Consider the following 15,786-nt stretch of genomic DNA (forward strand, 5'->3'; position numbering starts at 1 on the left):
CTGAAATGCATATTTCTTAATAGCAATTTAGGAAATGTTAGGCACTGTAAATTATTTACTTGTGTAAGACCCTACCTACTCTCATTTCACATTTTTGAATCCTAATTAAAGAAAGTTTTTGATAGTAATTACTTCTCCTTTAACATCATTTTAGCAAATGGGAATTGTATATCAGAGATATATCAATTAAACAAGATTTTAAATTTAGGTAGAGTCCTTAAATCTTATGCCAATAAAAATAATTTATTTTTCTGTAATAACACTAGGAATTATATATTCCAACATTCACAGATCATGTAAAAAAACTTATACAGAAGAAATACAATGTTATATTTTAGAAGCAGGCTCAAGATAAGCCCTGGATTCCTTAACTCTCTAACCCATCTTGGATTTAGGTACATGAAGACATTATTTAATAGGTAAGGAGGAGTTGCTTAGAAGATATAAGACTCCAGACTATATTTCAAAATCTGCCCTTCTATGCCTCAGCATCAGAGCCAATTCTCCTGGAGTTTACCTACTGTGCAGCAAATTAACAGCAAATTTCATTAGCCCTTCTTATAACTCACTTGCCTCTAGGATTTTTATCAACAAGGTGTATGACCTGTACATCTGTTGCCTATCCTCAGCCTTGAATATGATACCTCCCTCTGCTTTATCTCACCAAAGTAGGTCATGAATAAGTGAAGATTTAATATGCACTATTTCAAAGAAATCCAACTCTTGAACTCAGCTGCCTAGAAGCAACAAAAATTTGATATCAGAAATATAGACATTTATTATATACATAGTTTTCATGGTATTGGAAAAATAAAAACCACCTACTCATACCCAAAAAATGGTAAGATTTAAAAATATATTTAGCTAAGAAGCTGCAGATATCTTAAATAAAATTAGACATGTGAGACGAAAAAAAATTATGGTAGAAAATAACTTTATAAAATATATGTAAAACATACCTCTTGATACTGTTGAACTACCTGTTCTGGTGTATCTCCTAGAAAGATGTAAAAGTCCAGAATTCCACCAGTAACTCTGTAAGTTACTACTGGAGTAGGCTGGATGAAAATTTCTACAAATAAAATTGGAGAAGCATACATAATTAGTAAAAATAAACACAGTGGTAAAATAATTTCAGTGCTTCATATCAACCACATATTTTTACACTGTTTTAAATAATTAAGGTAAAATAAGATACTGAAAATAGGCAGAATATAGGAGAATAATAGAATGCTACCATATATGAGGTTTATGATAGGATATCCCAGATGTTTCTTTTTACAGATGTTGGCAGAGTCTCACCCTGGAAACTGCATAGCAAAGGATCAGTCCTTTTACAATAAATATATTGTTTTCTAAAATTGGATTTCAATTAGTTATTTTATTTATTTTTTTAAGATTTTATTTATTTATTCATGAGAGACAACAGAGAGAGGCAGAGACATAGGCAGAGGGAGAAGTAAGCTCCTTGTGGGGAGCCCAACGTGGGACAAGATCCCAGAACCCCAGGATCATGACCTGAGCTGAAGGCAGATGCTCAACCACTGAGCCACCCAGGCGTCCCTCAGTTATTTTGGTTGTAGATTCTCTAAAAGACCATATTACCTATCACATGCTAATATCTAAGAATAAAAGTTTTTATTTTTTTCTGATTGTAGACAATATGCCTGGATAACCATATGATATACTGTTCTTGCTGGGACATTGTTCAATTTTGTAGCTTTTTATTATCACTGATTCATCTGTTAAACATTAGTGTTGTACTCACAACATTTAAAAACATATTCTATATTAATGAATTATAATAAGCTAGAAAATTAATCTTCCTTTTTTTCTCTCCCCATATGGACCTTTCTCTTTTATGGTTATAGTGGTACATTAACTTATCTTAACAAGTGAGGCTGTGGAAATAGGAATATTCTTTTTCATGAATGTGTTCATTGTTTCTCTGAAGGGACAAGAAAGTCCCTGAATATCATAACATGGTACACTCTCCCGAAAATAGAAACAGTGATAAGCAAAATTCCATTGTTATACTCACTCATACAAAACCTGCTTGTAATAATTTCACATAATAAATCATTACCAATAGAGTGTATTCTGACATACAATACCTATGATTGGAATAAGAGAGGGTCCCAAAATTGAAGTTAAACCTCATTGAAATATATTATCAGATAAATTGCTCTTACCCATTGCATTGCTGTTCATTAAGAAAACACCAAATGATTTTCCAGTCTCGTCTTCAATACACATGAAGAATGTATGATGGCCATATAAATTATTATTATTCTGTATGACAAAAATTTGAAAATTAATTTTTAAAGTATATTTAAACAATAAAATTATATAATTAAAATGGCCTATATTGGGGCACCTGGGTGGCTCAGTCAGTTAAGCGTCTGCTTTTGTCTCAGGTCCTAAGATAGAGCTCCATGTCATGCTCCCTGCTCAGTGGGGAGCCTGCTTCTCCCTCTCCTTCTGCCCTGCTTGTGCTTTCTCTCTCTCTCTTTCAAATAAATAATCCTTAAATAAATAAATAAATCCTTAAATAAATAAATAAATAAATAAATAAATAAATAAAATAGCCTTTATTCCAATTTGTTTCTGTAATTTACTCTTCATATCTCTATATTAATTTCCTCTACTATACATAACCATATGAAACACTGTAGCAAAAAAATAACTTATTTTAATTATTAATATGTTTATACATAAAACATATAACAATCTATTCATTAAGAATACTTTATGTTTTATTATGATTGAGTTTTAATAAGCTATTAATGATAAGAAAATCGCATATTTATTCATTATGCCCTATGTTTGCCCAAGGCACTTCATGGAATTCCAAGGTAATGTCTATTCTCATAAAACTTCTGCAGTTCATTTGCTAAGAGCTAATGAGTATGTGAAATGGTTGAGACCAACTGGAAACACACTTGAAAAGTAAAGGAAAAAAAGAATGTTTAGCTGGAAATGGAAGTTCAAAGGAAAGAATGTATGGAGTATAGCTAAGAAGTTCTCAGCCTGGTGTTTATTAAGTGTTCATTACAGATAGTGATGCTATAAAAATAATTGTTAGAATTATTATTAGTGGTTTATTAATAATAGTTCTCTACCAAATGAAGATCTTTAAAGCAACAATCCACTTATTCATTTGGGGGAATGAAATAGTTAACACTGGCATTTTTTAAAAAAATCACTAAGAGTTGACTCAAAGCAATCATGAATCAATAAAAAATATTTTTTTAATGATATGGTCTTTGTCCTGAAGAATCTCATATTTTAGAAGTACAGATACATATAAATACATATACTAACCTGTGGTGACTGTCATACTAAAATATGAATAAAGGGTTAGAAAATAAAGACTAATTCCGCATAGGGAATTTGGGAGAAGTTCTTAGGAGGTTGAACTTCAAATTAGCTCTCAGTGACTTATTGTACAAATGATAACCTCAAGTTTCAGTGTTTACAAAAGGAACCAATCCCCAGATATATAAACGTATGGAAGATTATCATATGTTATGGATGAGGAAGAAGCAGGTGTAGATATACAACATGATGTCCAATAAATAGGCAGACACCGTATAATGCAAAGTGATATAGAACACAGTATTTAGAATTATTCTAGTGCAATGACTAGTCATGGATAGATTTTTGTTTTGTTTTTGCTTTTGTTTTTTTAAGTAGGCTCCATGCCTTTAGCATAGAGTCCAATATGGGGCTTGAACTCACAGCTGTGAGATCAAAATCGAAGCTGAGATCAAGAGTCAGATGCTCAACAGCTCAGATGCCCCACGATGGATACGTTTAAGCATAAGGACTGAAAAGACAATGACAAAATCTAAAAATCAAAATCAAAGAAAATATTCATAAACTAACTATATCTATTTAAGTATTCATAAAATATGTTGGTTACTTTTTGAGTTAACTTAGGACTTTACTATAAATCCTCACCCCCCCCCAAAAAAATAAAAATAAAAATAAAATAAATCCTCACCCCTAAAGTAAACAAGCTTCTGGATTAAGTATCACTGACATCAAATAAATGATGGTTTCAAATAGTCTAAAATTATCAACTGCTCCAATATATTTTATTTATTAAAAAATAAAAGATAGTTCCTTACATCACCAGGAAGTTGATCCCGGGTAAAAATTGGCCATGTTTTCCAGTTTAAATCATGACGAAATCTCTTATGAATATGTTCCCCAATACCATACATATATTCACTAGGAAGTTTGGTTGAGATCTGTAAATACTGGTCAGAGTAAACCAGGGGACCAATGCTGGTATCAAATCTGTACAATAAAATAAATAAGTAAATAAATTATTTAGAAACATACAAATCTTCTACCAAATAAGGGTCTATGTTATCATCCAGAATATTTCATTTTAAATATCATTTCTTGGACTATATGAATTGCATCATAAACAGAATTTGTTAATTCCATCAACACGATTTGCTTCATCACCACCAATATGATTCTTCATACACATCCTTTCTTTTAACTTTTATAACAATCCTAAAGCATAACTACCATTGTTTTTAAAGATTTTCTTTATTTATTCATGAGAAACACAGAGAGAGAGGCAGGGACACAGGCAGAGCGAGAAGCAGGCTCCATGCAGGAAGCCGATGGGCTCCAGGATCATGCCCTGAGCCAAAGGCAGATGCTCAATCGCTGAGCCACCCAGGCATCCCCATAACTACCATTATCAATTCCATTTTACAAATAATGCAAATTGGGAAAATTAATTTATGTTTTCTAATGAGACAAATTGGGAAGCAGCGGAGCCAGATTTCAAACCCAGTTCTGCCTTGCTCCAAACACAGTTTTAAAATACAGTCGCATACTGGCTTTCATACCTCTAGCATAAGTATTAGGATTAATGAAATTCAAAATAATTTTTCCAAAATGAAAAAGACTGTATGTTTGAGGCATATCAAATATATACTACAAGAAATGCTATATAGCATTTAACACTTTTGTGACTTAACATAATGTCAATTGAAAATTATTAAAATATATTTAAGAAAAGTAATTGCTAATATTTGATCTTGACACCTGCTTAATTAACCTTCTTAGAGATGTGAGACCATTTATCTTGAAAATCACTAAAACCCTTGCTACAAATATCCCTCAAAATACATTCATAATGAAGGAATTTGAGCAATATTTAATTTAGTTATTATATATGCTTTCATATACATTTCCTATATGCATATATAAATTCCTTTAATATTACTATGGGAATTAGCCCTTTTCTGAATAGTAACTATTTGATCCTACTAACTGGCAACAAAATATGATAAGCAATAGGGAAAGGACACAATAAGAATTCTAGCCATGTAAAAATATAGGTAAAGCTAAAATTCTATCAGTGATGCTCTTTACCTTCACCTTTGGTTGGCTCCAATTTGTATATTTTCATTCACCTTCTCATACCTTTCATCCACAGGAAATAAAACTCTTTTTCCATTATTCTTTACAAGGATGTACACTCACCCTCTCTGGGGAGGAAATTATTTTTTTCAAGAAATGCCTTAAAATTAAAACTTTCCTAATTCTATGATAATAGAATAAAATTGACCAGTTATTCAACCTTGTAGAAATGTAAAATAAGATACTTACAAAATTCTCCCATTGCTTTTTCTAATGACTTTGATGCTGAATGGATTATTTATAACCTGTACATCATACAATGTATTAGAAGCTGCAGTTCCAGTAAATTCTTTTACAAACTGGTGAGGGACTTCATATCTTTTGTTATTTGGATCAGTAATCTGCAAGTATTTAAACAAATTAGCATTATTTGATTCAAAACCATTATTTCACTTTCCAATTCTGAATTATCAAATGCAAGTTTTGAATGAAAAAACCTAAATGTAATAATTTAATAGAGGAGCTATTAATCTAGTCAAACTTAATATTGTTGAATGGTTATGCACAGAATTGTATAAATTATTAAGGAATATAGAATTGGTTATAAAAGTATTGTATATAATATAAAGATTTGTATTGACTCATTTAAAATATACAGAAACTAATGATAGTATTACCAAATATTTATTTTTGAATACCGTGTTTTTGTGAATATAAAAATTGTTATTGCTTTTCAGTGTTCATCCCCTTAGAAATCCCATGAAGATTTTGAATTTGCTTAAAAAAAACCCTCTTAATTCTTGTGAAATTGCTTTAAAAAGTAATATACAAGAGATACGGTGTTGTTTTCACATTCAAATCCAAAAGACCATGCAAGTAAACAACTTGCTTTAAAAATAGCAAGAATTAGTTTATTTAAAACCATGAATAAAAGTGATACCAGTAAAAAAGAACTAGTAAGTATAAGTCCCATTTATAGAGCACAATTAATGTTTCTTAAATTGTAATCTAATTCTTCATCCTAGTCTGGGTTGAAATAATAAAAATTACTAAAGTTTATTGAGTATCTATTCTTCTCAAGACACTGTATCCAATATTTTACACTGACTATAGTATGAAATTCTAACTGCTGGAGAAATTAATGTTACATTTCAGTACACAGGTTCAAGTAAGTGACATAACTAGCCCAATTAGTCCTTTGCTTTGGAATAAATAGTTCTTAAGAGGGAAAAATGTCTTGGTAAAATGAAGGGTATGATCATAACTGTTTTTCATAATTCTCTTTATAAATAAAAAACAAACCTTAAACCGGAAACGATTGGCTGTTTGGTTTTGAGTTGTGAAGAGAACACGGGTAATGTCATTTCCAAACAATGTAGGTGAAGATATCCTGTTTAATGTGGCTTCAAGTCCTTAAAGGAAGAAAAAGTTGTCATGACTGATGATTTTATTTATAAAGATTAGAAAATATTAAATATTTTATAATAATATTTCCTTTATCACAAAATATGACTTATTTTGTTATTTGGAAAATATAATTATGCAAAAAAATAAATCCTTGACATAAACAATTTAAACATTCTTATGTACAAACTTTCCATTTGATTCTATTTAAGATATTTATCCAAAGAAAAATTTTAAACATATTTTTTGTTTTCCACTTAAAATATATTCTTTTGGATCACTAATAACAGAACATTTCTCACCAGTACTTGTTGCTGTCAGTTGTCCAACATTATAACCATGGTTATCTACGAAGAAGCACCAAGGAATAATAGAGTTATTCCATGGCTTCCAGCAGCAACCTCGCATTGCACAAACTGCCTGATAAAACATTTGTAAAAGAAACCATAAGTTACTACTCTTATCATGTGCCAGGCTCTATTTTTCTAAAACATTCATTCCAATAAATGTTTGAATTAAATGTTTGAAAAACAAGCTTATTTCTTCAAGAATATGTTAAAGCATCATCTATTATCTTGTTCCTTTCACTTGGGAGAAATATAAATTGAATTAATTTACACCCTACCAGGAATTGATGCTCTTAGTTGTGATTTATCAAATCAACATATTAATACACATTATTACAAACCTATGATTTTTCTTTGCTGTTAAGTTTTTTTTAAGATTTTATTTATTTTATTCATTTGACAGAGAAAGAAAGCACACAAGCAGGGGCAGCAGCAGGCAGACAGAGAGGGAGAAGCAGGTGCCTCACTGAGCCAGGATGCTGACACATGGCTCGATTCCAGGACCCTGAGATCATGATCTGAACCAAAAGCAAATGCTTAAATGACTGAGTTACTCAGGTACCCCAACTTTTAATTTTTTATTTGAATAAAGCAATCTACAGGTTCAATACAATCCATATCAAAATACCAGCATTTTTCACGGAATCAGAACAAATAATACTAAAATTTGTATGGAACCAGAAAAGATCCCATGTAGCCAAAGTAATCTTAAGCACTAAAAACAAAGCTGAAGGTATCACAATCCTAGATCTCAAGTTATACTACTGAGCCTATATATATATATATATATATATATATATTTTTTTTTTTTTTTTAATGTCCTGCCCTGGGTGCCTAGGTGGCTTAGCTGGTTAAGCATCCGACTCTTGATCTTGGCTCAGGTTGTGATCTCTGGGTCACGGGATTGGGCTCCATGCTCAGCACACAGAGTCTGCTTGTCCCTCTCCCTCTGCTCCTCTTTTTTTTTCCTCTCTCTCAAATAAATAAAATCTTTTTAAAAAATTTTTTTAAAAAAGTAAAAGTTCCTGCCCTATGAGGAATTATAATCTATTCTGTTGTCATGTAGTCAACCCAGAAATATTGAAATATTTTTTGTGTATCAATTATGTATCAAGCTACAAGTGAATTTTGGCTGCCCTGAATTCAAGCCTACAGAAAATGCTTAAGACAGTTAGTTCCAGCCACTTATTAGTTCAGTACTTAAGTAAACAAGTTAAACTAATTTATGGGCCAGGTGTCTCAACTAGTTGAAGACCTTATATCCAATGGATAATATAAAACACTGAACTCTTGAGTAGTATTATGATCTGTATGGAAAGATTATGTGAAGTGGAAAAAGTTCTAAATGCTTATATACCAAAAGTGGTAATGCTGTGTGCTAACATTGGTATAATTAAAAATCTACTTAATATTTAAATTTAATAGTGTGAAACACTTTCATATGAGCATCTATGGTATTTTTTCTTGGTTATTTGCCTTGAAAAAAAGTGTAAAGCCTACATTTTTAGTAGCTGACATGTTAACTTCTCTCCTACTACAACATAAAATTAAAATGGCTTCAAATACACATATGCATGCAAATGGTAAGTACAACTGGTTCTGATATTTTAGAGGGTCATTACCTATCAGAATATAAAGTATGTGTGACTTCTATCAGGCAATTTTCCCTTTACAGTAGTCTTTCTAAAAGACTTTTTTAAAAGGTTGGTACAAACAAAGAGGCAGAATTACATGTAGATACACTGATTTGGGAAGGTGTAAGGTTCTAAGAAAAAAATAAATAAGCAAATTACAATCACATTTTGCTAAAATAGAAAATATACATTAAAATGGAATTAGATGAAGTTCTTCCAAACATACTGTATTGGGTTACTAGGTGTTGTAACGGCCATAAACAGGGTTGTCTGAATCAACAGAAATGTATTTTCTCACAGTTCTGGAGTCTAGAAGTCCTGCTTCAAGGTGGTAGCAGAACCATGCTCCCTCTAAGGCTCTAGGGAAGACTGCTTCCTTGCCTGTTCCTAGGTTCTGATAGCTCCTGGTAATCTAGAATTTCTTGATTTGAAGATGCCTTACTCCAATCTCTACTTCCATCTTTACTCTGCCTTCTTCCCTGTAGTTCTCTGTATGTCATCCCCTTTCCTTATAAGGACAGCAGCTATGGGATTTAGGGCCCATCCTACTTCAGCATAACCTCATTTAACATTTAATTACATCTGCAAATATTCCTATTTCCAAATAAAGTCATATTTTAAGGCTCCAAGTAGACATGAATTTTTGGAGGACATCACTCATACCACTACATATACACATCAAAATATTAATTTAAAAATGTATATCCTCATTGTTGCTTTTAAAATGAATAATTTTGGTTTATTTGGGGGTATTTTTGTATATTTTTATTAGAGTTTGATTTGCCAACATATAGCATAACACCCAGTGAATTTTGGTTTATTTTTTATAGATTTTTGATACTGGTTATTTATGGTTAGTCATTTTGCCTAGTTTTCAAGATTTCAGGTATTTTCCCCTCTTATTTTAATTCCTAATTTTTTAAAGTTTTTATTTAAATTCCACTTAGTTCAGATACAGTGTTATATAAGTTTCAGGTATACAATATAGTTGATTCAACACTTCCTTATAACACCCAGTGTTCATCACAAGCACCCTCCTTAATCCTCATGATCCTTTTCACGCCCCCCCCGCATCCACCTCCCCTCTGGTAACCATCAGTATGTTCTCTATAGCTAATACTCTGTTTCTTGATTTGCCCCCTCTCTCTCTTTTTTTTTTTCACCTTTGCTCATTTGTTTTGTTTCTTAAATTCCACATATGAGTGAATTCAATTTTCTTCTTAATTTGAAAAAACAAAAAAAGTAAAGCACATCAATAGGCATAAACTTTGGTAGGTAAAAATACATTTGTTATGTTCTTATCTATATTATATGTGTGTAGGTATGCATATAGAAATATGTGTAATAATATTTATATGACTGTATACGGATGGACTGTATTATGGACTGAATTGAGTCCCGCCACAATTCATAGTTAGGAAGCCCTAACCCTCTAACCCCAATGTGACTGTATTTGGTGATAGGGCATTTCAGAAGGTAATAAAGGTTAAATGAAGTCATAGACTGGTGTACAAATCTGATAGGACTGGTGCTCTGATAAAAAGAAGAGACTCCAGAGCATGGTCACATATATATTGTCTCTCTCTTTCTGTGCATGGAAAGACCTGTGCATTGGAAAGACCATGTGAAGACACAAGAATGCAGCTGTCTACAAGCCAGAAAGAAAAGTCTCACTAGAAACCAACCCTGATGGCATCTTGATTTCTAGCCTCCAGAACAGTGAGAAAATAAAGGTCTGTTGTTTAAGCCACCTAGCTTAACATTTTATTACAGAAGTCCAGGCTGACTTATGCACTCTGGGTAGAATTATAGCTGCTCTCAAATTAAGTTCACCTTCTTTTCTTAAATGACAAATTACATTAGCTGAAATTTGCTAAATTCATAAATTTAATTTGTTTCACATTGAAAACACTCTTTAGCAACCAAACAGACTGACATTAAAAACAGCAGGCATCAAAACCTTAAACCATTGGCTTTGAAATGTTGTTTCCCTTTAAGATCTTAGCAGCCAATATTGTTCCTAATAGAATTCCATGTTAAGCTTTAATTGTTTCCTAAGGAGAATATGCCTGAAGAGAATATCTGGACAATTATCTTAGCATGTCACATTAAACACTATTTATCTAGCTCTTTTATCAGTTACAAAGACCCACTATTCCTAATGTTGTCCTAAGAAAAATCTCATCTATGTGCAACTTTTCATAGCAAATTAATCAGAAAATTATGTGTTAATTATGAGGTTGCAATGGTAGGATAAGGCTAATAGAAATTTTACTGTTAATTTAATCATTTTTGTGATGGAGGGAGAGAGGTGAGATTTAGATATGTTTATTATAGATTTAACATATATTATAGATATGCATATTACATGTATATAATAATATGCTATAGATGTACATATTATATTATAATATGTATATAACATATAATATTTAAAAGCACTGATTAATATATATTTACATTAGTATATATCATAATATATTATTGATTACATACAATACATAGATATTGCAAAATGTGAATGCACACATATTCACACACACACTCTCATTGACCTTTATTCCCACATACATTATGAAGACCACGGAAGAGTCAACTTAGGGTTACATGAACCCATTAAGTTACCCTTAATTTTCTCCATTTGAGCTTCTTCTCCCAAACTACCAAATAATAATAAAAAACTAATAATAATTTTCCAAAATATCAGTATTATTTCATTTTCCAGACACTTCTTAATACCATCATTACAAATACTTTTATGGAGTATTCATATTGTCTCTCAAACATTCTATATGGTCAACGGCTATACCTTTTTAAAGTGTAGATTTGCAAGGATAGAATTTCATAAAGGTTTTTAAAATTAACAATAGCTTGTTAAGCATGGAAAAATATTAACTTGTTAATTTAAATTGATTAGAAGTACAGAAAAGCAAGCTCATCAAATTCAATTCTCTCTCATCTCTTTATATGGAGCAGTAATAAAAAGATAAATGAAGCCTAAATGACGACTAGAGCTTTTAAAAATATGGAATTGATCCAATATTGAGCAATTATCTTAATATAATTACTATTATATATATATTCATAAAAAATTAAAGTCTTTTGTTGCTGACCTGTGTTGGAAATTGTTCTGGAATGCAGTTTATTCTCTCATTGATAGGATCATTTAGCTCGCTTGGACATTTTCCTGAACCAGGATACACAGTGGTTGTACGAGTGGTAGGTGGAGTTGAAGTAGAATTACTAATTGCTAGGAAAGAGAGAGAGATCAATAAAATAAACCATGGTGTTAATTTTTTTTCAGATTATTTGGGTAATAAATACCTTACATTGAAAGAATACATTAATTTATATATAAGAAAAATAAATTTTACACTAATAAAATCCCCACAAATTCAAGTCCTAATTACCAAAGGAAAATACTGAAACAAAATTTAAAATTTGACTATGCAGAGCCCTATTGACTATTTCTGCAGAAAAACAAAATATTATCACAGAAGGTTTTGAGGTAGATTCAAAAGGAAGCAAAATGTTCATTTTACCACATTTATGAAAAATGTGTTTTATAGATCAAGAAAGAAGGAGAAATATGGATGGGAAAAGGATATAGAAAAGGAGATAAGAATTAGAGCAAAAAAGGGAGAAATAGGAGGAAAACAATACCTTGAAGTGAATAGTAAAGAAAGCAGGGAACTATAAGGAAAAATAAATCCTAATTCTATATAATAAGAACTTGCCAGCAATAAGATATAGTTAAGATAAAATGATCACGCCACAATGTAGTGAGCTTTCAGTTAACTAGGAGAAGGTAAAACAAATGCCTAATAGCAGTAGAAAACTGAGTTAGACTAGAAGATAATCAGAACATCTTTTCTAAGAGAGAATGATGGAAAAATAGAGATTAGTTGGATCAGAGTAGTAAGCATTTACTCTAAATTAGGATAGAAATATTCAGAAAAAATGATAAACACTTCAAGCTTTGTTTTACCTTCCTTTTACCTGTTTTTGTTATACATCATCTGTTTCTTTTGAAACAAAAATGAGACTAAAATAAAGAGGATGTTCCCCCCCAGATTCTCCACCCCTCCTCCTAGTATCTGAAAGCCAAACCAAAAAATTACAACAGTTCTTCATTGAAATAACTATAATATAATGGATAGAAAAATTTGGAATAATTATGTAACTTACTTGAGATCTTTCTTCACATGTTTCATCTCATGCAGATTTACTTTTAAAAATCCGTAACTATTAAGGGGTAAATTTTTTTTTAACTTCACTATAATGTGTAAGTATCTTTAACATTAGTTACCTTCAACAGCAGGTGTCTTAGTTGCTAAAACAGCAATTAGGGCAATAGCTATTATAGTAACTATAACAAAAAGGACAATCAGAGAGATTTCTAATCCAGTAAATTTCTTCTTTGCCATCTAAAGAAAAAAAAAGAAATTATACATTTAATAAATTGTATTTATATATTTTTTAAGATTTTATATATTTATTCATGAGAGATACAGAGAAAGGCAGAGACACAGGTAGAGGGAGAAGTAGGCTCCCTGTGGGAGCCCAATGTGGGATTCGATCCCAGGACCCCGAGATCATGACCTGAGCTGAAGGCAGATGCTCAACCACTGAGCCACCCAGGTGCCCCAAGTGCATACTATTTAATCTTTCTTTAATCCTTCCACTTTTGCTCTTCTAGGTTGGTCCCAATTTATGCCCAGTTCAATACAATGGTCTTGATGCGTCCTTCCCTATTACTCTTAGACGCAGAGTTAATCTATCTTTTGCCATCTTACCATACCACATAACAAATCTATTGCCTTTATTAATGTATATGTTAATTTCCTTAATTGGATTGTTTTGTTTTGTTTTTAGTTTTTAAATTTTTTTGTTATATTCTTTAAAAAAAAAGATTTATTTATTTATTTGAGAGAGAGAGTGGGAGGGAGGATTAGAGGGAGAGGGAAAGACTTAAGCAGAATCCACACTGAGCTGAGAGCCTCACACAGGGCTTGATGTCACAACCCTAAGATCACAACCTGAGCCAAAACCAAGAGTCTGACACTTAAATGACTGTGCCACCCCATCACTCCAGTATTATTATATTCTTAATAACAATAATCATGGAAGTAGTTCAGAGCCTGACATCAAGTAAGCATTAGCATTCAATTTTAGCATATGGTTTCCTATTACACATATGAAAGTTCTTTATTGAATCTGTAATCTTCAAAGACACAAGTGTAAACTAGGCTTACAAGGGGATATATGAAGCTGTTAAAAAAACGAAACCGAATTGCTCAATGTTCTCTGAGAAAGGACACAGTTGAATTTAATGTTTAACTTTAAATAAGTTTATCTCACTGAAAGTTATATCTTACTTTGGTATCAGGAAGTCAATAAGAACTGTGCCTTTCTATTGTTAAGAAAAGTCTAAAAACAAAAATGCATCTTGTTTCAAAGGAAACCTTTTATCTAGAAGAATCAGAACAAAATTATTGTATTAAAATTAAATTACTCATGTGAGTACTCATATACAATCAGTACTAAAATTGTTCATATGCTACTCTCATATCTTTAAGAAAAAACTAAAAATCTAAAAATATTTTGTCCTGTTTTAGTACAAGGACTATATATTTAAAATGGCAAATGAAAATATGTTTTCTATTTTAAACAAGCACCTATAAACAGGAGTATTGCTAACATGTAATAAGGGGAAAATTACTTGGAAACATGAGAGAAACAAAGAAATATGATTTGCAAACTTACCTTATTTCATAGCCTGTTCTGTTTGCTAAGTTGTACCAGAGTTAAGTAAGACTGCCAAAGTAATGATCAAGGAAACTGCTCAGCTATATATTAAGCTACTCATAAAGTTTTATTGCATCTTCACTGGCCTATCAGTATTTAATAAACTTCTGTTCAACGTGCATTGGAAAAACATGTAACCCTGAAAATAGCTGCATAAATATTTTTGTCTAGAAACATAAGTCAATTAATAATTAAGCCCTCAGATAGTCTTTGATTTCTGGAAGCTATTAACTAGTCCAAAAATATAAAAGTATTTATTTATATTTTTCAAAAGTTTATTTCTTTCATTATTTATATAGTTTGAAAATTATTTTACCAAATTATGTGAAATTTAAACTATCACTAAAAAGTAGAAACACTGGTAAACTAGGATCTGAAAAACATTTGCCAGAACAATCAGAAGATAATATTTAATAGAAGATATATAAAATAGTTATAAAATAGAAGATAATATAAAAAGTAATGCTAAAATAAAAGCTCTCTCTTGTTGTCTCACTATTGATGTTAAGTTTGATGGGCTGAACAGATCCATTAGAATACTATGTAAAAGTAGAGATATATAAATAAGTAATCCAGAAATAAAAATTTTATTTATATATTTTTTTATTTAGGGCACATATTTCATTATAAAAATTATACTAAACACCATTTCATACAGTAAAAATTATGGTATCAATTACATTACTGATTTAAGCCAGTATAGTGTTTAAGATCAAAAGATTTGATACAAGAGACTTATATATAAATGCTAGGTCTACTACATATTCCTAAGAAATTGGGGGCAAATTTGTTAATGTTTTTAAGACTAAGTCACTTTGCAAAGAGGAAATAAAAATACCTACCCACAGAGTCGTCATGAGATATGCACTAATATAGTCTATTATTATTGCGGTTCTGCTATCATAGATACAATCTGAAATGCTTAGTGTCAGAGTTCTGCACACAATCTGGGCACTACTTTTTAAAAGGAATATACATTAAAATAATGTGTTCATACAAAGTAAAGTAACTGGTTTTTTGAGGCAACCTGAATATGAGTTTAACGAGAAACAGTAGAAGTGAATGTATGGATTATTGTCAAGAATCTGGGGTTGGGACGCCTGGGTGGCTCAGCAATTGAGCATCTGCCTTCAGCTCAGGGCGTGATCCCCAGGATCTGAGATCACTCCCACATTAGGCTCCTTGCAGAAAGCCTGCTTTTC

The 15,786-nt window shown here is 31.3% G+C and overlaps 1 protein-coding gene across 2 annotated transcripts in view; it reads right to left on the bottom strand.

The window, feature by feature from the left end:
- The window catches only part of SI (sucrase-isomaltase), an 87,962-nt gene extending 73,263 nt beyond the window's left edge, over positions 1–14,699 (bottom strand). The window contains exons 1-9 of one of the 2 annotated variants that reach the window (XM_038583278.1): positions 14,543–14,699; positions 13,086–13,203; positions 11,890–12,026; positions 7,098–7,215; positions 6,694–6,803; positions 5,641–5,792; positions 4,134–4,305; positions 2,193–2,292; positions 960–1,072 (exon numbers count right to left, since the gene is read on the bottom strand). In XM_038583278.1, coding sequence (XP_038439206.1) covers positions 960–1,072; positions 2,193–2,292; positions 4,134–4,305; positions 5,641–5,792; positions 6,694–6,803; positions 7,098–7,215; positions 11,890–12,026; positions 13,086–13,203 — 1,020 coding nt within the window. In that variant the 5' untranslated portion in view covers positions 14,543–14,699. Of the gene's footprint in view, positions 1–959; positions 1,073–2,192; positions 2,293–4,133; positions 4,306–5,640; positions 5,793–6,693; positions 6,804–7,097; positions 7,216–11,889; positions 12,027–12,964; positions 13,204–14,542 lie in introns of both variants that reach the window. The other variant, XM_038583279.1, reaches the window with a different exon arrangement.
- Between the last annotated feature and the right edge of the window lie 1,087 nt (positions 14,700–15,786).

This window comes from Canis lupus, chromosome 34 (assembly GCF_011100685.1).
Source record: "Canis lupus familiaris isolate Mischka breed German Shepherd chromosome 34, alternate assembly UU_Cfam_GSD_1.0, whole genome shotgun sequence".
Classification (NCBI taxonomy): Eukaryota; Metazoa; Chordata; class Mammalia; order Carnivora; family Canidae; genus Canis; species Canis lupus.